This window comes from Vulpes vulpes, chromosome 12, assembly GCF_048418805.1.
Source record: "Vulpes vulpes isolate BD-2025 chromosome 12, VulVul3, whole genome shotgun sequence".
NCBI classification, from domain to species: domain Eukaryota; kingdom Metazoa; phylum Chordata; class Mammalia; order Carnivora; family Canidae; genus Vulpes; species Vulpes vulpes.
Genome location: NC_132791.1, coordinates 157,087,597 through 157,102,040, shown reverse-complemented (window position 1 = coordinate 157,102,040; position 14,444 = coordinate 157,087,597). Strand labels below are relative to the sequence as shown.

At 40.7% G+C, this 14,444-nt stretch overlaps 1 protein-coding gene and 1 long non-coding RNA gene across 2 annotated transcripts; one reads left to right on the top strand and one right to left on the bottom strand.

The window, feature by feature from the left end:
• Window positions 1–475: 475 nt before the first annotated feature.
• On the bottom strand, window positions 476–11,502 carry MAGOH (mago homolog, exon junction complex subunit). Its single transcript, XM_026007045.2, has 5 exons — window positions 11,315–11,502; window positions 8,862–8,920; window positions 7,241–7,351; window positions 2,367–2,449; window positions 476–740 (listed from the first exon to the last, which is right to left on the bottom strand). Exons 1-5 carry the CDS (start codon window positions 11,400–11,402, stop codon window positions 641–643), a joined length of 441 nt encoding a protein of 146 aa, XP_025862830.1. The 5' UTR covers window positions 11,403–11,502; the 3' UTR covers window positions 476–640.
• Window positions 11,503–11,611: 109 nt separating this feature from the next.
• Window positions 11,612–13,019, top strand: LOC140594760 (uncharacterized). Its single transcript, XR_011996000.1, has 2 exons — window positions 11,612–11,856; window positions 12,136–13,019. It is a non-coding gene; the product is annotated as an uncharacterized lncRNA (long non-coding RNA).
• The last annotated feature ends 1,425 nt before the right edge of the window (window positions 13,020–14,444 follow it).

Below are 14,444 nucleotides of genomic sequence, written 5' to 3'. Positions count from 1 at the left end.
CTGAATCATGAACCAAAATAGGGTCCAAATATGTACTGTCTCTTATTTTTTTAAAAGATTTTTTATTTATTCATGAGAGACAGATAGAGAGGCAGAGACACAGGCAGAGGGAGAAACAGGCTCCATGCAGGGAGCCTGACACAGGACTCAACCCCAGGATCACCCCCTGGGTGGAAGGCGGTGCTAAACCGCTGAGCCATCCGGGCTGCCCCTGTACTGTCTCTTAAATCTCCTTTAATCTCCTGGTTCCCACACAATCTCTATTTATTTTATGTTTGCAATTTGTGTATTGAAGAAGCCTGATCCTCTGCCCTGGAGTTTCCTTTGGAAATTGTTGATTAGATTTGTTGTATTTTCTAACCTTTCTGTTCTCTTATTTCTGTAAACTGGTAGTTATATCACAGAGTTCATTAGATTTTTGGCAGTACCTCACAAAGGATGTTAGTGTTTTAAAAAATAATTGAGAATTCACATGTTCAGGTCTTTATAAAATAACAAGAGTGCATTTTGTTATGTATTTATTAAAGACTAATTTATAGCTTATAAAAAAATATTGCCCTGATATACACAAAAATTTCCTGATAATGGTAATTAAAAACAGATACTTCCAACCCCCCTTGTGTCCACACCAATTATCAATCTAGATTGGCTTAATCTTGAAGTGTAATCCAATAAGACTGAAGACCAAGCACTTCAGGTCCTGGACAAGATAATAAAATACTCGTAAGCCTTCTGGATCCCTATAATGCAAGAGGAAAAATAGGTTTAAAAATCTGGAAAAAACGTTAAAAAAAAAAAACCCAAAAAATAAAACCTTTAGTAACCCAGAGTATTTACATAAAGCAATTTACAGAATTAAAACTTCAAAAACAACCAAGTGTCCATAAAGAAAGAAAAGGCTACATGCTATGTATCAAAATAAACTATTACGAGGTCATTTAAAATGTTTTTAATGGGGACCTACTTATATTAAATGAAAAAATCATTATTAAAGATAACATTTCTGATTTCAATTATATTTTCTGGGTTTTTTTTAAAAGTTTTTAACACACTAGAAATCTGGATACCAATGGTTGTCTAATTGATAAGTTTATGGGTGATTTTCCCCTTTTTACTTTTCTGCATTTTCTACAGAAAGCATGTATTACTTTCAGAATTAAGTAAACTTAAAAAAAAAAAAAAAAGTAGTATTAAGCAGGTCCAAGAGGCTGAAGAGGACTATGGTACAACTGGCTAAGAACAGGAGACTGTCCAAAGGAAGACAAGCCCAGCGCATACTAGAAGTAAGCCACAGGGGTGCCTAGGTGGCTCAGTGGGTTAAGTGTTTACCCTTTGGCTCAGGTCATGATCCCAGGGTCCTGGGATCAAGCCCCATGTCAGGCTCCCTACTAACTGTGGAGCCTGCTTCTCCCTCTCCCCCCTCTCCTGCTCATGCTTCCTCTCTCTCAAATAAATAAAATCTTTAAAAAATAATTTAAAAAAATAAAAAGTGAGCCATATCTAATTCCAGATCCTCAAAACACAGGAGCTAGAGGTTACCAAAGTCTTTTTTTTTTTTTTTTTTTTAAGGTAGGCTCCATGCCCAGGATAGAACCCAACTCGGGGCTTGAGCTCAAAACCTGAGCTGAGATCAAGAGTCGGATGCTTAATAAACTGAGCTATTCAGGAACCCCCAGAGGTTGCTAAATTCTAAAGACTCTTTGTAGCATACAGATTCATGCCTCAACTTTATAATTTGCCCTGCTGACAACATGAATTTCCAAATTTGTATTCTAAAAACTTTTCAAGTTTCACCATTGTCAGACTGTAAGATGTGCTAGTCTGAATGGCCAACACTGAAGGTATTCAGATCAACCCAATGACTCCACAGTTATCTCAAGCACCTGTTTTGACATATTTCATTTTCTGTTCTGGCCAAATTCTTATTTTACTCCTACGACATTACCCTGTGTGTAACAATGACTGAAAAAAACATCAAAAGCATCAGACCAAGGCCTTGAGAATAATTTGGGAGTCTCTCTCTAATAATGAAAACAAAGCTAATGCCTTCTGTTTTGTTTTGTTTTAGATTTATTCATTTTAGAGAGCAAGTAGCAAGCAAGAGCGAGAGAAAGAGTGGGGAGAGGGGCAGAAGAAGAGAGTTTTAAGCAGACCCTGTGCTGAGTGCACAGCCTGACATGGGGCGTGATCTCATGACCCTGAGCCGAAACCAAGAGTCAGATGCTTAATCAACTGATACACCCAGACACCCTTTCTGACTTGTATTTGTACCAGATCTTACCATAATGGTTCCAGTATGGTTCAGAATTTCATAGCAGTCTGCTTCAAAACAGACACATCTAGATATAAAGGTCATATACACTTACTTGGATTGATTGACATCAATAAGAGAACCAATTTTTGATGTTGTAAAAGAAATGTGTTCATCTCCAATGACAATTTCAAGCTCCTAGAAGCATTAAAAACAAACAAAAAAACTAAGTCAAGCCAAGTTGGATTTTTCATCAACCACATAGAGGATATATCATCTGTCAAATCATACAAACTTTATAACAGCCATATAAACAAAGACCAGTTCACTCTGAGCACTAAACTGTACTGGGTCTGGAAACAAAGAGATAAATACTGGTGTAGTCCTTGAGTAGCTTATACTCTTGGAGGAAGATGTGTGGAAATGGAAGATCCCTACCATTTCTGGGATTTGGAAGAATTTACACATTTCATATAGGAGTTTTCATTGGTTTTTTTTTTTTTTTTTTTTTTTGGAGTTTTCATTGTTAAGCATGTGGAATAACATGTATAAATCTTGTGTTTTAAAAATACCAAGAATCTAACCTTTCTGGGCAAAATGGGACAAGGAAAGGAATTCTAGATCTTGGGTTTGATCCCAGCTTTGTCACTATCAGCTGTATGCTCTTGGATCTCAATTTCTAAATAGTGACACAAGTACTGCCAATCTTCAAAAAATATCTATGAAGGTGCTCATTGTGTGCTGGCTATTATTTTTGGTACTTGGAACATATCAGTAAAACCAAAGGTCTCTGCCCTTGTGAAATTTACAATCTAGTGAGTCCTTTTTTTTCCTTAATTTTTTCCTTTTTTTTTTTTTAAAGATTTTATTTATTCATTTATGAGACAGAGAGAGAGAGGCAGAGACACACACAGGAAGAGGGAGAAGCAGGCTCCATGCAGGAAGGCTGACATGGGACTCGATCCCGGGTCTCTAGGATCACACCCTGAGCCGAAGGCAGACATTCAACCAGTGAGCCACCCAGGCATCCCTCATAATTCTTTTTGATTTAAAGCTTTTAATTATGAAAAGAAATCTAATAGAATATATAGGAAACTAGGAGACCAATGTTCTTAACAACCAAATATTAATAGCTTGTCATACCTCCCATTCCATTCTCCTTCCTGCAAGTTTTTTAGATTTGGTAATATGTTTTTTAAGTTTTTATGTAAATGATCATACTATATGCATCCTTTCCTTTTTTTCATTCAACACTGTTTTTGTATGTGATCTAGTTCATTAATTTTAAATGTTTTAGAATATTCCATTCACATCCTTATTGAAGCATACTTAAGTTCCTAATTTACTTATTTTTTTAAAGATTTTATTTATTCATAGACACAGAGAGAGAGAGAGGCAGAGACACAGGTAGAGGGAGAAGCAGGCTCCACGCAGGGAACCCGACGTGGGACTTGATCCCAGGTCTCCAGGATCACACCCCAGGCTGCAGGTGGCGCCAAACCGCTGCATCACCTATGAACAATGTGGTGAGAATATTCTTCCATGCATCTCCTTGTAGGCATGTGAAAATGTCTCTAGGAAAATTCCTAGAAGTGAGGTATAAGTTTTTTCAATTTTGTCAGATACTACCAAATTATTTCCTAAAATGGTTGTACTGATGTTATTCCCACTAGTATATAAGATCCCCTTTCTTTTTTAAAACTTGTTGCCCCTGGGGCAGCCCTGGTGGCTCAGCGGTTTAGCACCGCTTTCAGCCCGAGGTGTGATCCTGGGGACCCGGGACCGAGTCCCATGTCGGGCTCCCGAGCCTGCTGGAGCCTGCTTCTCCCTCTGCCTGTGTCTCTACCTCTCTCTCTCTCTCTCTCTGTGCCTCTCATGAATAAATAAAATAAAATCTTTTTTAAAAAAAAAAAAAACTAAACTAAAAAACTTGTTGCCCCCCACCCTCACTTTTTGCTATTCTAGTCGGTTTGAAATGGTATCTCATTATTTTCCTGATTTTCATTTTTCAAAATGTAGAAATTTTCATGTATTTATTGGCTACTTGTTTTTCCGGTTCTATAAATTGTCTACTCATAACCTTTGTCATACATTTTGCCACTGACTTACCTTTTTATTATTCATTTGTAGTTCTTGAAATATTCTAGATATAAACCTTTTTGCCAGATATGTTTTGCATATCCTTCAGTCTGTGGCTTATCTTTCAACTTTATCATGATGTCTTTGGCTAAACAAAAGTTTTAACTTTAAAGAAATCAAATGTCTCAGTCTTTTCCCTTGAACAATTTAAAATATTCCTTCTCTACCTAGAAATAATAAAAAATAGTCTACATTTTATGTTTTAAAATCTTGTTTTATTTCTATAAATAGTCTAACTAAAATATAAACATACTGCCAATCGTACTGATAAAATTTGTTAAACAATCCATCCTTCTATTAATTTGAAAGTTTACTTTTGTCTTATCCTGCTCTGACTTCTGGGCTCTCTATTCTGCTCCACTGGTTTAGTGGTCAGTTCTGAGGGAATTCAATAATACAGATGATTGTTCTTGTTCAAGAAATCTTCAAAAGTATCTTGGTTACTCTTGTCCCTCTGATCCTCCCTTAATTTAATGCTCTCTTAGACTTTAGGAAAAATCCTGTTGTGATTTTGATTTGAACTGGAATGAACTTATAAATTATTTTAGTGAAATTAATATAAATATTGAGTTTTTCCACCCATAAAAATGATATATATTTTTATGTTCTTCTATATCAAGCCCTTTCCCATCTTATATATCTTATTAAACTTACTTCCAAGTTCTTTATAGTTTTTGCCGCTATGATGAATGGGATTTTTGTTGTAATACCCTATCTAGTAGGTCATTGCTAGTGTATAGGAGTATGCCCTGTCATCTTCACAGGACTCCTGTGATTGCTGAATGAGTTAATAGAGCTAAAAATTAATGGTAAAGCAAAATATGATTTTACTGAGATCCCATGGACATAAATTAAAAAGTTAACTTTAGAAAATACTGAGGATAGGATTTTCTTTTCACTTTCCTCAGGAGCTAGAGTAGGTATTTATCCAAAGGATACAAAATTAGTGATTCAAAGTGATTCACATCCACCCTAATGTTTACAACAGCAATGTCCACAATAGCTAAAATATGGAAAAAGCCCAGATGTCTGTCGACAGATAAATGGATAAAGAAGATGTGGTGTATATATATATAATGGAATACTACTCAGCTATCAAAAATAACGAAATCTTGACATTTACAGTGATGTGGATGGAGCTAGAAAGCCTTATGCTAAGCAAAGTAAGTCAGAGAAAGACCAATACCATCTGGTTTCACTAATATATGGAGTTTAAGAAATAAAACAGATGAACATATAGGGGAAGGGAAGGAAAAATAAAAGAAGATAAAAACAGAGGGAGACAATCCATAAGAGCTCTAAACTATAAGGAACAAACTGAGGGTTGCTGGAGGGGAAGTGAATGGGGGAATGGTGTAACTGGGTGATGGACATTAAGGAAGGCACTTGATGGAATGAGCACTGGGTGTTTATATGCAACTGAGGAATCATTAAATTCCACTCCTGAGGGATCCCTGGGTGGCGCAGCGGTTTGGCGCCTGCCTTTGGCCCGGGGCGCGATCCTGGAGACCCAGGATCGAATCCCACGTCGGGCTCCCGGTGCATGGAGCCTGCTTCTCCCTCTGCCTGTGTCTCTGCCTCTCTCTCTCTGTGACTATCATAAATAAATAAAAATAAATCTTTAAAAAAAAAAAAAAATTCCACTCCTGAAACTAATAATACACTAAATGTTAACTAAATTGGATTTAGATTAAAAAAAAAAAAAGTTGCCCTGCCATTTTGAGGTAAATTAAGAATTAACTTATATGAGTTTTTGTCTTTAATAAATGTAATTATTATTGAACTTTTACTATACACTGTACTATTTTAGTCACTACAGATATAGCAATGAGGAAAAATAGGTAAAATCCTTGTATTGAAGGAGCTTGCAGGGATATATGCCAATCTGTTACAGCAGGGGGAGGAAAAGGGATATAGCAAGTAAAGCAATTTCAGATAATAATAAATGCTACAAAGAAAATAAAACATCTTATTAAAAAAAAACAATAGGGAGGGATATTTTAGGTTGGATGGATAGGCAAGACATCACTGAGGAAGAGATGTTTGAAACCTACACTAATAAAGACAATGTTGGATAGAACATTCTAGGCAGGATGCAGCAAATGCAAATGCCCTAATCTAAGAACAACCTAGGTGTGTCTGAGGAACAGAAATAAGGTCAGTGAGGTCTGAATGCGGCAAAAGACTATGAAAACGGTAGAAGATAAGGTGGGAGTTCAGATTTTATTTCAGATATAGTGGGAAGATAGAGAACTTAAAATGAGTGGAATACATTTATATTTTAAAAGATTAGTCTGGATAGAAAAATGGGCTATACAGGACAAAAGAAAAAAGGAAATCAATTATAAGTCTAAATTAGGAAGGTAGCAGTTGAAGTGGAGAGAAATAGCTTCCTTGTTAACACAAATATGAAAGTGGCTTTTATTTTAATTACCATAAATGGTTTTCAGAATAAATATATAAGCCATGAATTAAAACACATATATCTAGCTGCATGATATTCCTTCATTAGACTGCTGAAATAACCATGTTCTGGTTCTCTTTGTATGTTCACAATGCTTTGTCCATAGTAGTTACTCAGTAAGTGAGGTGAGCAACAAAACCTCTGAGAAGGGCTGGCAGGGGGAAGAGTCACAAAGAAATCCAGGGCTAGGCTCTAGGTGGTCAGGAAGCACCACTGGCTTTCTGTTCCTTCTTGTGGGATTACTGCTTCCTTAGACAAAGGTGCTGGTAATGTACTTTGTGTAGGGCTCCATTAATACATACACAGATTCAATGTCATACGCACGGCAGTAAAACTCCTCTTAATTCTTAAAACTTCTGCACTATAGGACAGTTGCTAACACTCACCTGCCGGCCCACTCGATCCGGGGGAGGCCACAAGGCATCATCCTCTTTGGTAATTTCACTGTCATCAATTATTCTCTTCAGTTCCTCCATTACACTTTTATGTACATAAGCCTGAAAGCAAATTAAAAAAATGGAATTTAAGTTGCATCCCTAAGCAAGTGTTCTGACTCAGATAATGATTAAAGATTAAAAAGAAAAAAAAAAAAAACCTGCTAATAAAAACTGGTCTCTGGCACCACTGTAAGGCAGATGGCATTCAGGTGTGACCTCAGCATGCTCAAGAGGGCAGGGCCAGAAGTGCCCAGTGACTATACATCATACCCCATCTACCGGTTTCTACTTCTTGGCACATCCTGTTCACTTGGAACTTCTCCTTGCTTACAGACTGAATTCACACCTGAACCCAGAACAAAAGACCTGTGAGTGAACCCTGGTTATTCCTTTTTTATTTTATTTATTTTATTTTATTTATTTATTTTATTTTATTTTTTTAAAAGATTTTATTTATTTATTCATGAGAATACACAGAGAGGGGAGAGAGGCAGAGACACAGGCAGAGGGAGAGAAAGAAGCAGGCTCCATGCGGGGAACCCAATGCGGGACTGGATCCTGGGTCTCCAGGATCAGGCCCTGGGCTAAAGGCAGTGCTAAACCGCTGAGCCACCCGGGCTGCCCGAACCCTGGTTATTCCTACCGAGATGACATGCTTATGAAGACCAGAGACACATCTTTTAAAATATGTTTTGTATATCAGTCCACACATAAAATATATATGTATATAAGGAGGCTGAGACATGTGGGTAAACATAAAACTGAATGCTAGTTAAACATAACAGTATGAAGATATATTAACTGTTAAGACATTTTCAAATGTGACAAAGTGGTTAAAAGGAAAGAGAAGCTTTGATGAAGCCTCAATAGTGTGGCAGAAATTAAACAAAATAGAGCACATGGACTTGACAGAGGCAGGCATAGCTTTGAATTCCCACTCTATCTCTTGCTAGTCAGGATGAGGTGACTTTGAACAAGCCCCATAATTAACATCTGGGCCTTCATTGTAAAGGGTATATAATACCGCTAATCAAAAAGGCTTACAATCAGGGTGAAATAAAATCATATGTAAAACACCAAGTGCCAAGCCTGGCATCTAACCTGCATTCAATGATGTGAACAGCTTTCCCATGTTCCCTTTCCCCCATCCAAATGCAAATTAAAGAGCTCTTCTGAAAGCTATGCACCAGGAAATACACAAAACACTTTAGGTATAATGTATTTAATTCTGTGATAGCACTGGAGAGTGGGGGGGGGCAGGTTAATTATATCTGTTTCTGCAGACAAAGAAACTAAAACTTATCAAGCCAGGTTATTTGCCCAGGGGCACAGAGTAAATAGCAGATTCAGGGTTTAAACCAAGATTTGCAAGACTTTAAATGATTACAAAAGTGGTTTAGCATTGTAAAAGAAAACATAAACTAAAAGATGTGAGAAAAATTTTAGAAGGTGTCTATAGATATGTCTATACTTCTCTATTCTTTTTCAATACTACTTACTCCCAGAAAGAACAAAAACAAGACAAAAGGCTAAATTGTAGTGAAAGAAAGGCTCTCAGAAGGCTCATTACCTCTTTTCTGATCATGACGTCATTTTTGTAATTGCTGTTGTTGGCATATCTCAATTTCCCTGTGAGGAACGAAAAAACAAATTCAGTGTATATTAAAAACATATGAATAAAGCTTTATTAGCTCACCAAGACTATCAGCTGTTGCTTAAAATGTATCCTAGCTTTCCCCTCAGTGTCTACCAGATTTACTATTCATACTTCTGATGTTCCCAACAGTCTTTCAGTTCTTTATTTTCGGCTATTAAGTAGCCTCAAACCCAGAATATTGCTGACATTGAATTATAATTCTTGCAAAAGGCAGTTCAGGTGTGATAAAAGAACGTAAGCAGAACATTGTGACTCTGGCAAATCATATCTCTGCAGGTTAATGTCCTCAGCTGAAAACAGGGATAGTGATGGTAACTTACTTGCACATAAGGCCTCCTGAGGCTCAGATGAATTGTGAAAGCAGTTTGAAAATTGTAAAATGCTGTTTACATATTATTCATGTGACCACGCAACACTCTGATCTATTCCTATGGTGGAAAAGTTTTGGTTTTATTAAGCATATTTGGTATACAAGGCCTTTTGTGTGTATGTGCATCCAAAAGGCTATATGCTGGATATGAAGGAAAAGAGAAAAGGAAATAGATGAATTTTTACCTTTGGGATTGAAGGGACACATGTAAAAAGAGCCACATTAATTGATGCCTCACTGCACTATCTCTGCCTTGTCTCTCTTGGTTCAGTTCATTCTCCATACGGTAGACAAAGTGATGTAGTAACAGACCAATCTAATTAGGTTACTCTAATACTTTTTTTGGGGGGGGGGGGGGAAGATTTTATTAATTCATGACAGATGCAGAGAGAGAGACAGAGACATAGGCAGAGGGAGAAGCAGGCTCTCCTGCAGGGAGCCCAATGCAGGTCTCGATCCCAGGACCCTAGGACCATGACCTGAGCCAAAGGCAGACGCTCAACTACTTAGCCACCCAGGTGCCCCAGGTTACTCTAACACTTTGATAATGACAATGGCTTCTCACTGCCTTCTTGATAAAAATCCAAATTCTTCAACATGGCATAACTGACATGAGCCCCTGCCTGCCTTTCAGGCTCCCTCCTGCAATAGTCCACTCTTACACAGCTGGAGTTAACCACCTTACTTGGTTTCTGCTTGAAACATCCCAGCACTTTTTGGTTTTCAGCTTCTTTGATGTTGATGTCCAAATGCCTAACCAACTCCTACACATTACTAAAGACTATCACTAGTCTTCCCCCAAGTCATTTTATGCAGGAAGCTTTCTCCCATCCTCAGGCTACCTGAGGGTTAGGTTAGGTTGCCTTCTTTCTGCTCCAGAGTCCCTTCTGTTTCTTTGTACCACAGCATCAAACACACTATCCTATCATTGTTTACAACTGGGGCTTGTCAGATTCATCTTTGTGCCCCCATTTAGTGGGAGGTTTTTTTTTTTTTTTTGTCATCTTTGATTCCTTTTCCTCCCCCACAGTGGTCCTTCCCCCAGATCTTATCAAACAGCAACGTCCTATTGGTTCTGCCTCCAACAGTATCCCGAACCCTTCTATGTGCTTTTGATAGTACCCTAGTCCCAACCAGCATCCTTTTTACCTTGACAACTATTCACTGTCTCCTAATAAGTTGCCCTGTCTCCACTCTTGCGATGATTAGATTACTTTTTCTAATCATTACTCTATTTCTAATCATACTCCATGATTAGAATACTTTTTCAGGAAGAGATCACATCTCTTCTCTCCTTAAAACTTTCCAGTTGCTTTCTGGTGCATTTAGAATAAAATCCAGACTCTCCACCATGGCCTGTAAAGACCTACATGGTGTACCCCTACTTATCTGACATTGTCTCCTACTATTCTCCTCGGAGCTCACTACTTCCTCAGCCATACTGGCCACTTGGAACATGCTCGTTCATGCCCCAAAGCCTCAACACTTGTTACTCCCTCTGTCCAAAATGCTCTTCTTCCCGAGCTTCACAAGGCTGGCTCTCCTTCTTGTCACTTAGGATTCAGTTCAAATATTACCTTTCCAGAGAGCACGCCAGTGGCCACCCTGCTTAAAAGCAGTCCACTAGCAATTACTCCATCGTTTTGTTTCATGCTCTGACCACTCGTCATTATCTGAAGTCTTTGTTTATATCTCTCCCAGCACCAGAATATACACGCTATGAGAGGAAACTTGTCCCAAATTGTTAAAGAGGGCCTGGCACAAAGTATGCAATCAGTGTCTGCTGAATGAAGCATTCTAGTTTAAACAACAAAAAGTCCGCGCACATGGGAAGAACCAGCGGAGCGGTCACAGGAGTGGCCCTTTCGGATCCGCGCCGCAGTCATCAGTCCCGTCCTCTCCTAGCTCCTCCTCGCACATTCCGGAGCCCGGGCCTCCCCGCTCGCCCGACCCCAGGCCCAGTCCCCGCTCGGCCGGGGCCAGAGGCCGCTCTTACCGTCGGGTCGGAACTCAAACTCCAGGAACTCATGGCCGAACTTGCCCTTGTGACCCACGTAGTAACGCAGATAAAAGTCACTCTCCATGGTTCATAAGGAGGCAACGGAGACGAAACTTTACCAGCAAACCTCGCCGCCGCGCTCTGCGCCCAACACTGACGTTTACCGGGGCGCGCGGATGTGACGTCAAGACAAGGCTGCCGGTCGCGGCGAAGCGGCGAAGCGGCTCAGGCCGTCTGCGTTCCCGGAAGTGGGGCAAGTCTGGCCCATCCCCCGGCGGAAACCAGAGCCCGGTCACACGGAGGCGGGGTCAGCGCAGCCCCGCCCCCTCGGCCGCCGGCGGGAGCGCGGCCACGGGTCGCCCCCGGGTTTCCCGAGGCTTGAGGCCGCGGGTCTGGGGACCCTGCTTCGCGACGTCCGGCTGAGCTCCGCGAGGGCTGCGCCCCCAGGCTCGACCTCCGTGAACGTGGACCCAACGTGGGCGAGCCCGAGACGGCTGTTCACCGTGGGTGATAAAGGAGCTGACCGCACAGGAACAAAGGTGGAGGGACCTGCCCCCGCGGACCTCCGCACGCGCTGGCACGTGGGTCAGAGGTTGGCTCCGGCCGAACTTTGCTCACGGAAACGCTTCCCACAGACGCTTTTCCTGAATCCGTGGTGCCGGCTGCCGTTTCCCTGGAAGTGACCTCTCCCTTTTTATCCCTTTTACTTTTTTTTTTTTTTAATTCCTACCTTTCCCTTTCTACTTAACTGGTCTCTAGAGCAGGTGCTGCGAGTAGAGGTTAAACTGGATATTGAGTTTCCCCTTCTCGTTTTCTAGGCTCTGCTTACCCGGCAGGGATTCTCCGACCTGGCTGCACAACGGAGTCATTCGGGAGCATCTTAGAAATACTGATGCTTGGGCCCCACCCCAAACCAAATAGTCAGGTTCCCTCGCCGCCGTGAACCTAGGCGTTGGTACTTTTTTGCAAAGCCCCGCCCCAGATGACAACGGGGGAGGACTGATGCCCAAGAGGCCCTGTGTCCTTTCAGGCCAAATTGGTTGACCTCTGTGAAGTCTTTCCGGCTGTGGAAAATTTTCCTCCTTGAGTAGGCAAAGGACAGTCAAAATCCTAATGATTAGGAAACTGCATTAGCTCGTGGAAGTTCCAGCGAGAGCAGGGAATTGTGAAATCAGGTCTAGAGACCGTGCTAAGATGGCATCATTCTGGGGGCCTGACCACTGTGATTGTAAACTGTTCTTCATTGAGGTCAGTGGCCTCTTGATTCTCATTCCCAGTCTTAGCATTACTCCTTTTCTTCCCCCCAAAAATAACTGGTGGAGAGTGGGTGTGAAGAGGGAAAATCACTGGAAGCTTGTGTTAAAATAATCCTTGTGCGATTTGATTCGCTATGATCGAAGGTGTGAACTAACTTTCCACGCCGCAGTCATCAGTCCCTTCCTCTCCTAGGATCAGTGAATCTCGAGGTTCACTCAAGTTTATCTTTAAAATGAGGGACGCCTGGGTGGCTCAGTGGTTTAGCGTCTGTCTGCCTTTGGCTCAGGGCATGATCCCAGAGTCCCCAGATTGAGTCCCACATTGGGCTCCCTGCATGGAGCCTGCTTCTCCCTCTGCCTGTGTCTCTGCCTCTCTCTCTCTGTGTCTCTCATAAATAAAGTCTTTAAAAATAATAATAAAAAATAAAATGAGAAAAATAATGTTATACATCTGGCCGGACTGTCGTAAGAATAGAAAACAAAATCTTGGAAATTGGAAAAATACTTTGCCAACTGTAAATTGCTATAAAACTATAGGGTGTTTTATTTAAACACACACACACACACACACACACACACACACACACACACTGGGGGACACCTGACTGGCTCAGTTGGTTGAGCATTAGACTCTTGATTTTGGCTCAGGTCATGATCTTGGGGTCCTGGGATCAAACCCTATGTTGGGCCCTCCCCCTCCTCCCAAGCAGGGAGTCCACTTGGGATTCCCTCTCTCCCTTTCCTGCTGCCCCTCCCCCTCTAATAAATGAATAAATCTTTAAAAAAAGAAAGCATGGGATATGGGTGGTAACAAGGGAATTGTATGAAAAAGAGAAGGGAACCATGAGGTATTAAGCACCTAATAAATGTGAATCCATTTACAAAAGCTTATTCTTTGAATCCTCACAACAGTCTTGAGGTGGTAATTGCAATTAAGTATATAGATTCATCAGGTAATTACCGCGAAGTTATTTTCCAAGAGTGAACTTATAAAAATTATACTGTAACTGTTGAATCTGGGCATCTGCAGATGTGGCAAATATCAAACGTTTTGAGAAAACTTAAAGGAGCTGGACACCAGTCAGACTGGATCCAGGTTTGGGGGCATGAGACAACATGGTATAGCTGAAAGAACATGGTCTCTGCACTGATTGTTCTGTGCTGGGAATAATACAATGGTGAACAAGACAGACCTTTATAGAACTTGCAGAGGAAGCAGTTAAGGAGCATACAAGCAATTATAATGTAGAAGCAACGGTTACAAATAGAGGAAGCACAGACTACTATGGAAGCACATGGGATGGCTCCTAATCCAATCTAGGGGCCTAAGGGAAGTCTTCCTGAAGGAAATGTTCCAGACAGAGGGCCCAGAACTGTGTGGTTGGAATACAGAATGAAGTTGTGAATATAGTAATGAAGTTGGAGAAGGGACAGAAGCCAAATGGCTTACAAGCCATATTAAACTAGAATATGGGCCAAAACTCAAAGGTATTGGATTTTAACGCAAGGGAAACATGAAGAACTTTAAGCAGGACAATAGAAAGGCTGGTGGTGACGTGACCTCTTGCCTTCTAGAAAAAAAAAAAAATCACTCTAGCTGCAATATTGGTAGGAAGTTGCTAATAATGATGATCACCCAAGATAATGGTAATGGAGATGATAAACATGGATGGATTCGTAAGGGGTGGGCAAAGGAGATTAAGATGTGGCCGGAGAGGTAAGGAAAAACCAGGAATATGGTGTCACGTGCGCCAAAATAAGAGTACTCTAAGGTGTGCCAATGGTGTTAGATACTGTTTCCAGGTCAAGGAAGAGAAAGACTGAAACTGTAAGATTTGTAATCAAGGGATACCCGGAGTGGCTCAGGGGTT

Excerpts from the sequence above, each read along its gene's own strand:
- MAGOH (XM_026007045.2), bottom strand. The coding sequence starts at position 11,402 with ATGGAGAGTGACTTTTATCTGCGTTACTACGTGGGTCACAAGGGCAAG. Across the intron at positions 2,450-7,240 it reads CGGATCGAGTGGGCCGGCAG|GAGCTTGAAATTGTCATTGG; the intron begins GTGAGTGTTAGC and ends TAATGCTTCTAG. Across the intron at positions 741-2,366 it reads ATTGATGTCAATCAATCCAA|GGATCCAGAAGGCTTACGAG; the intron begins GTAAGTGTATAT and ends CTTGCATTATAG.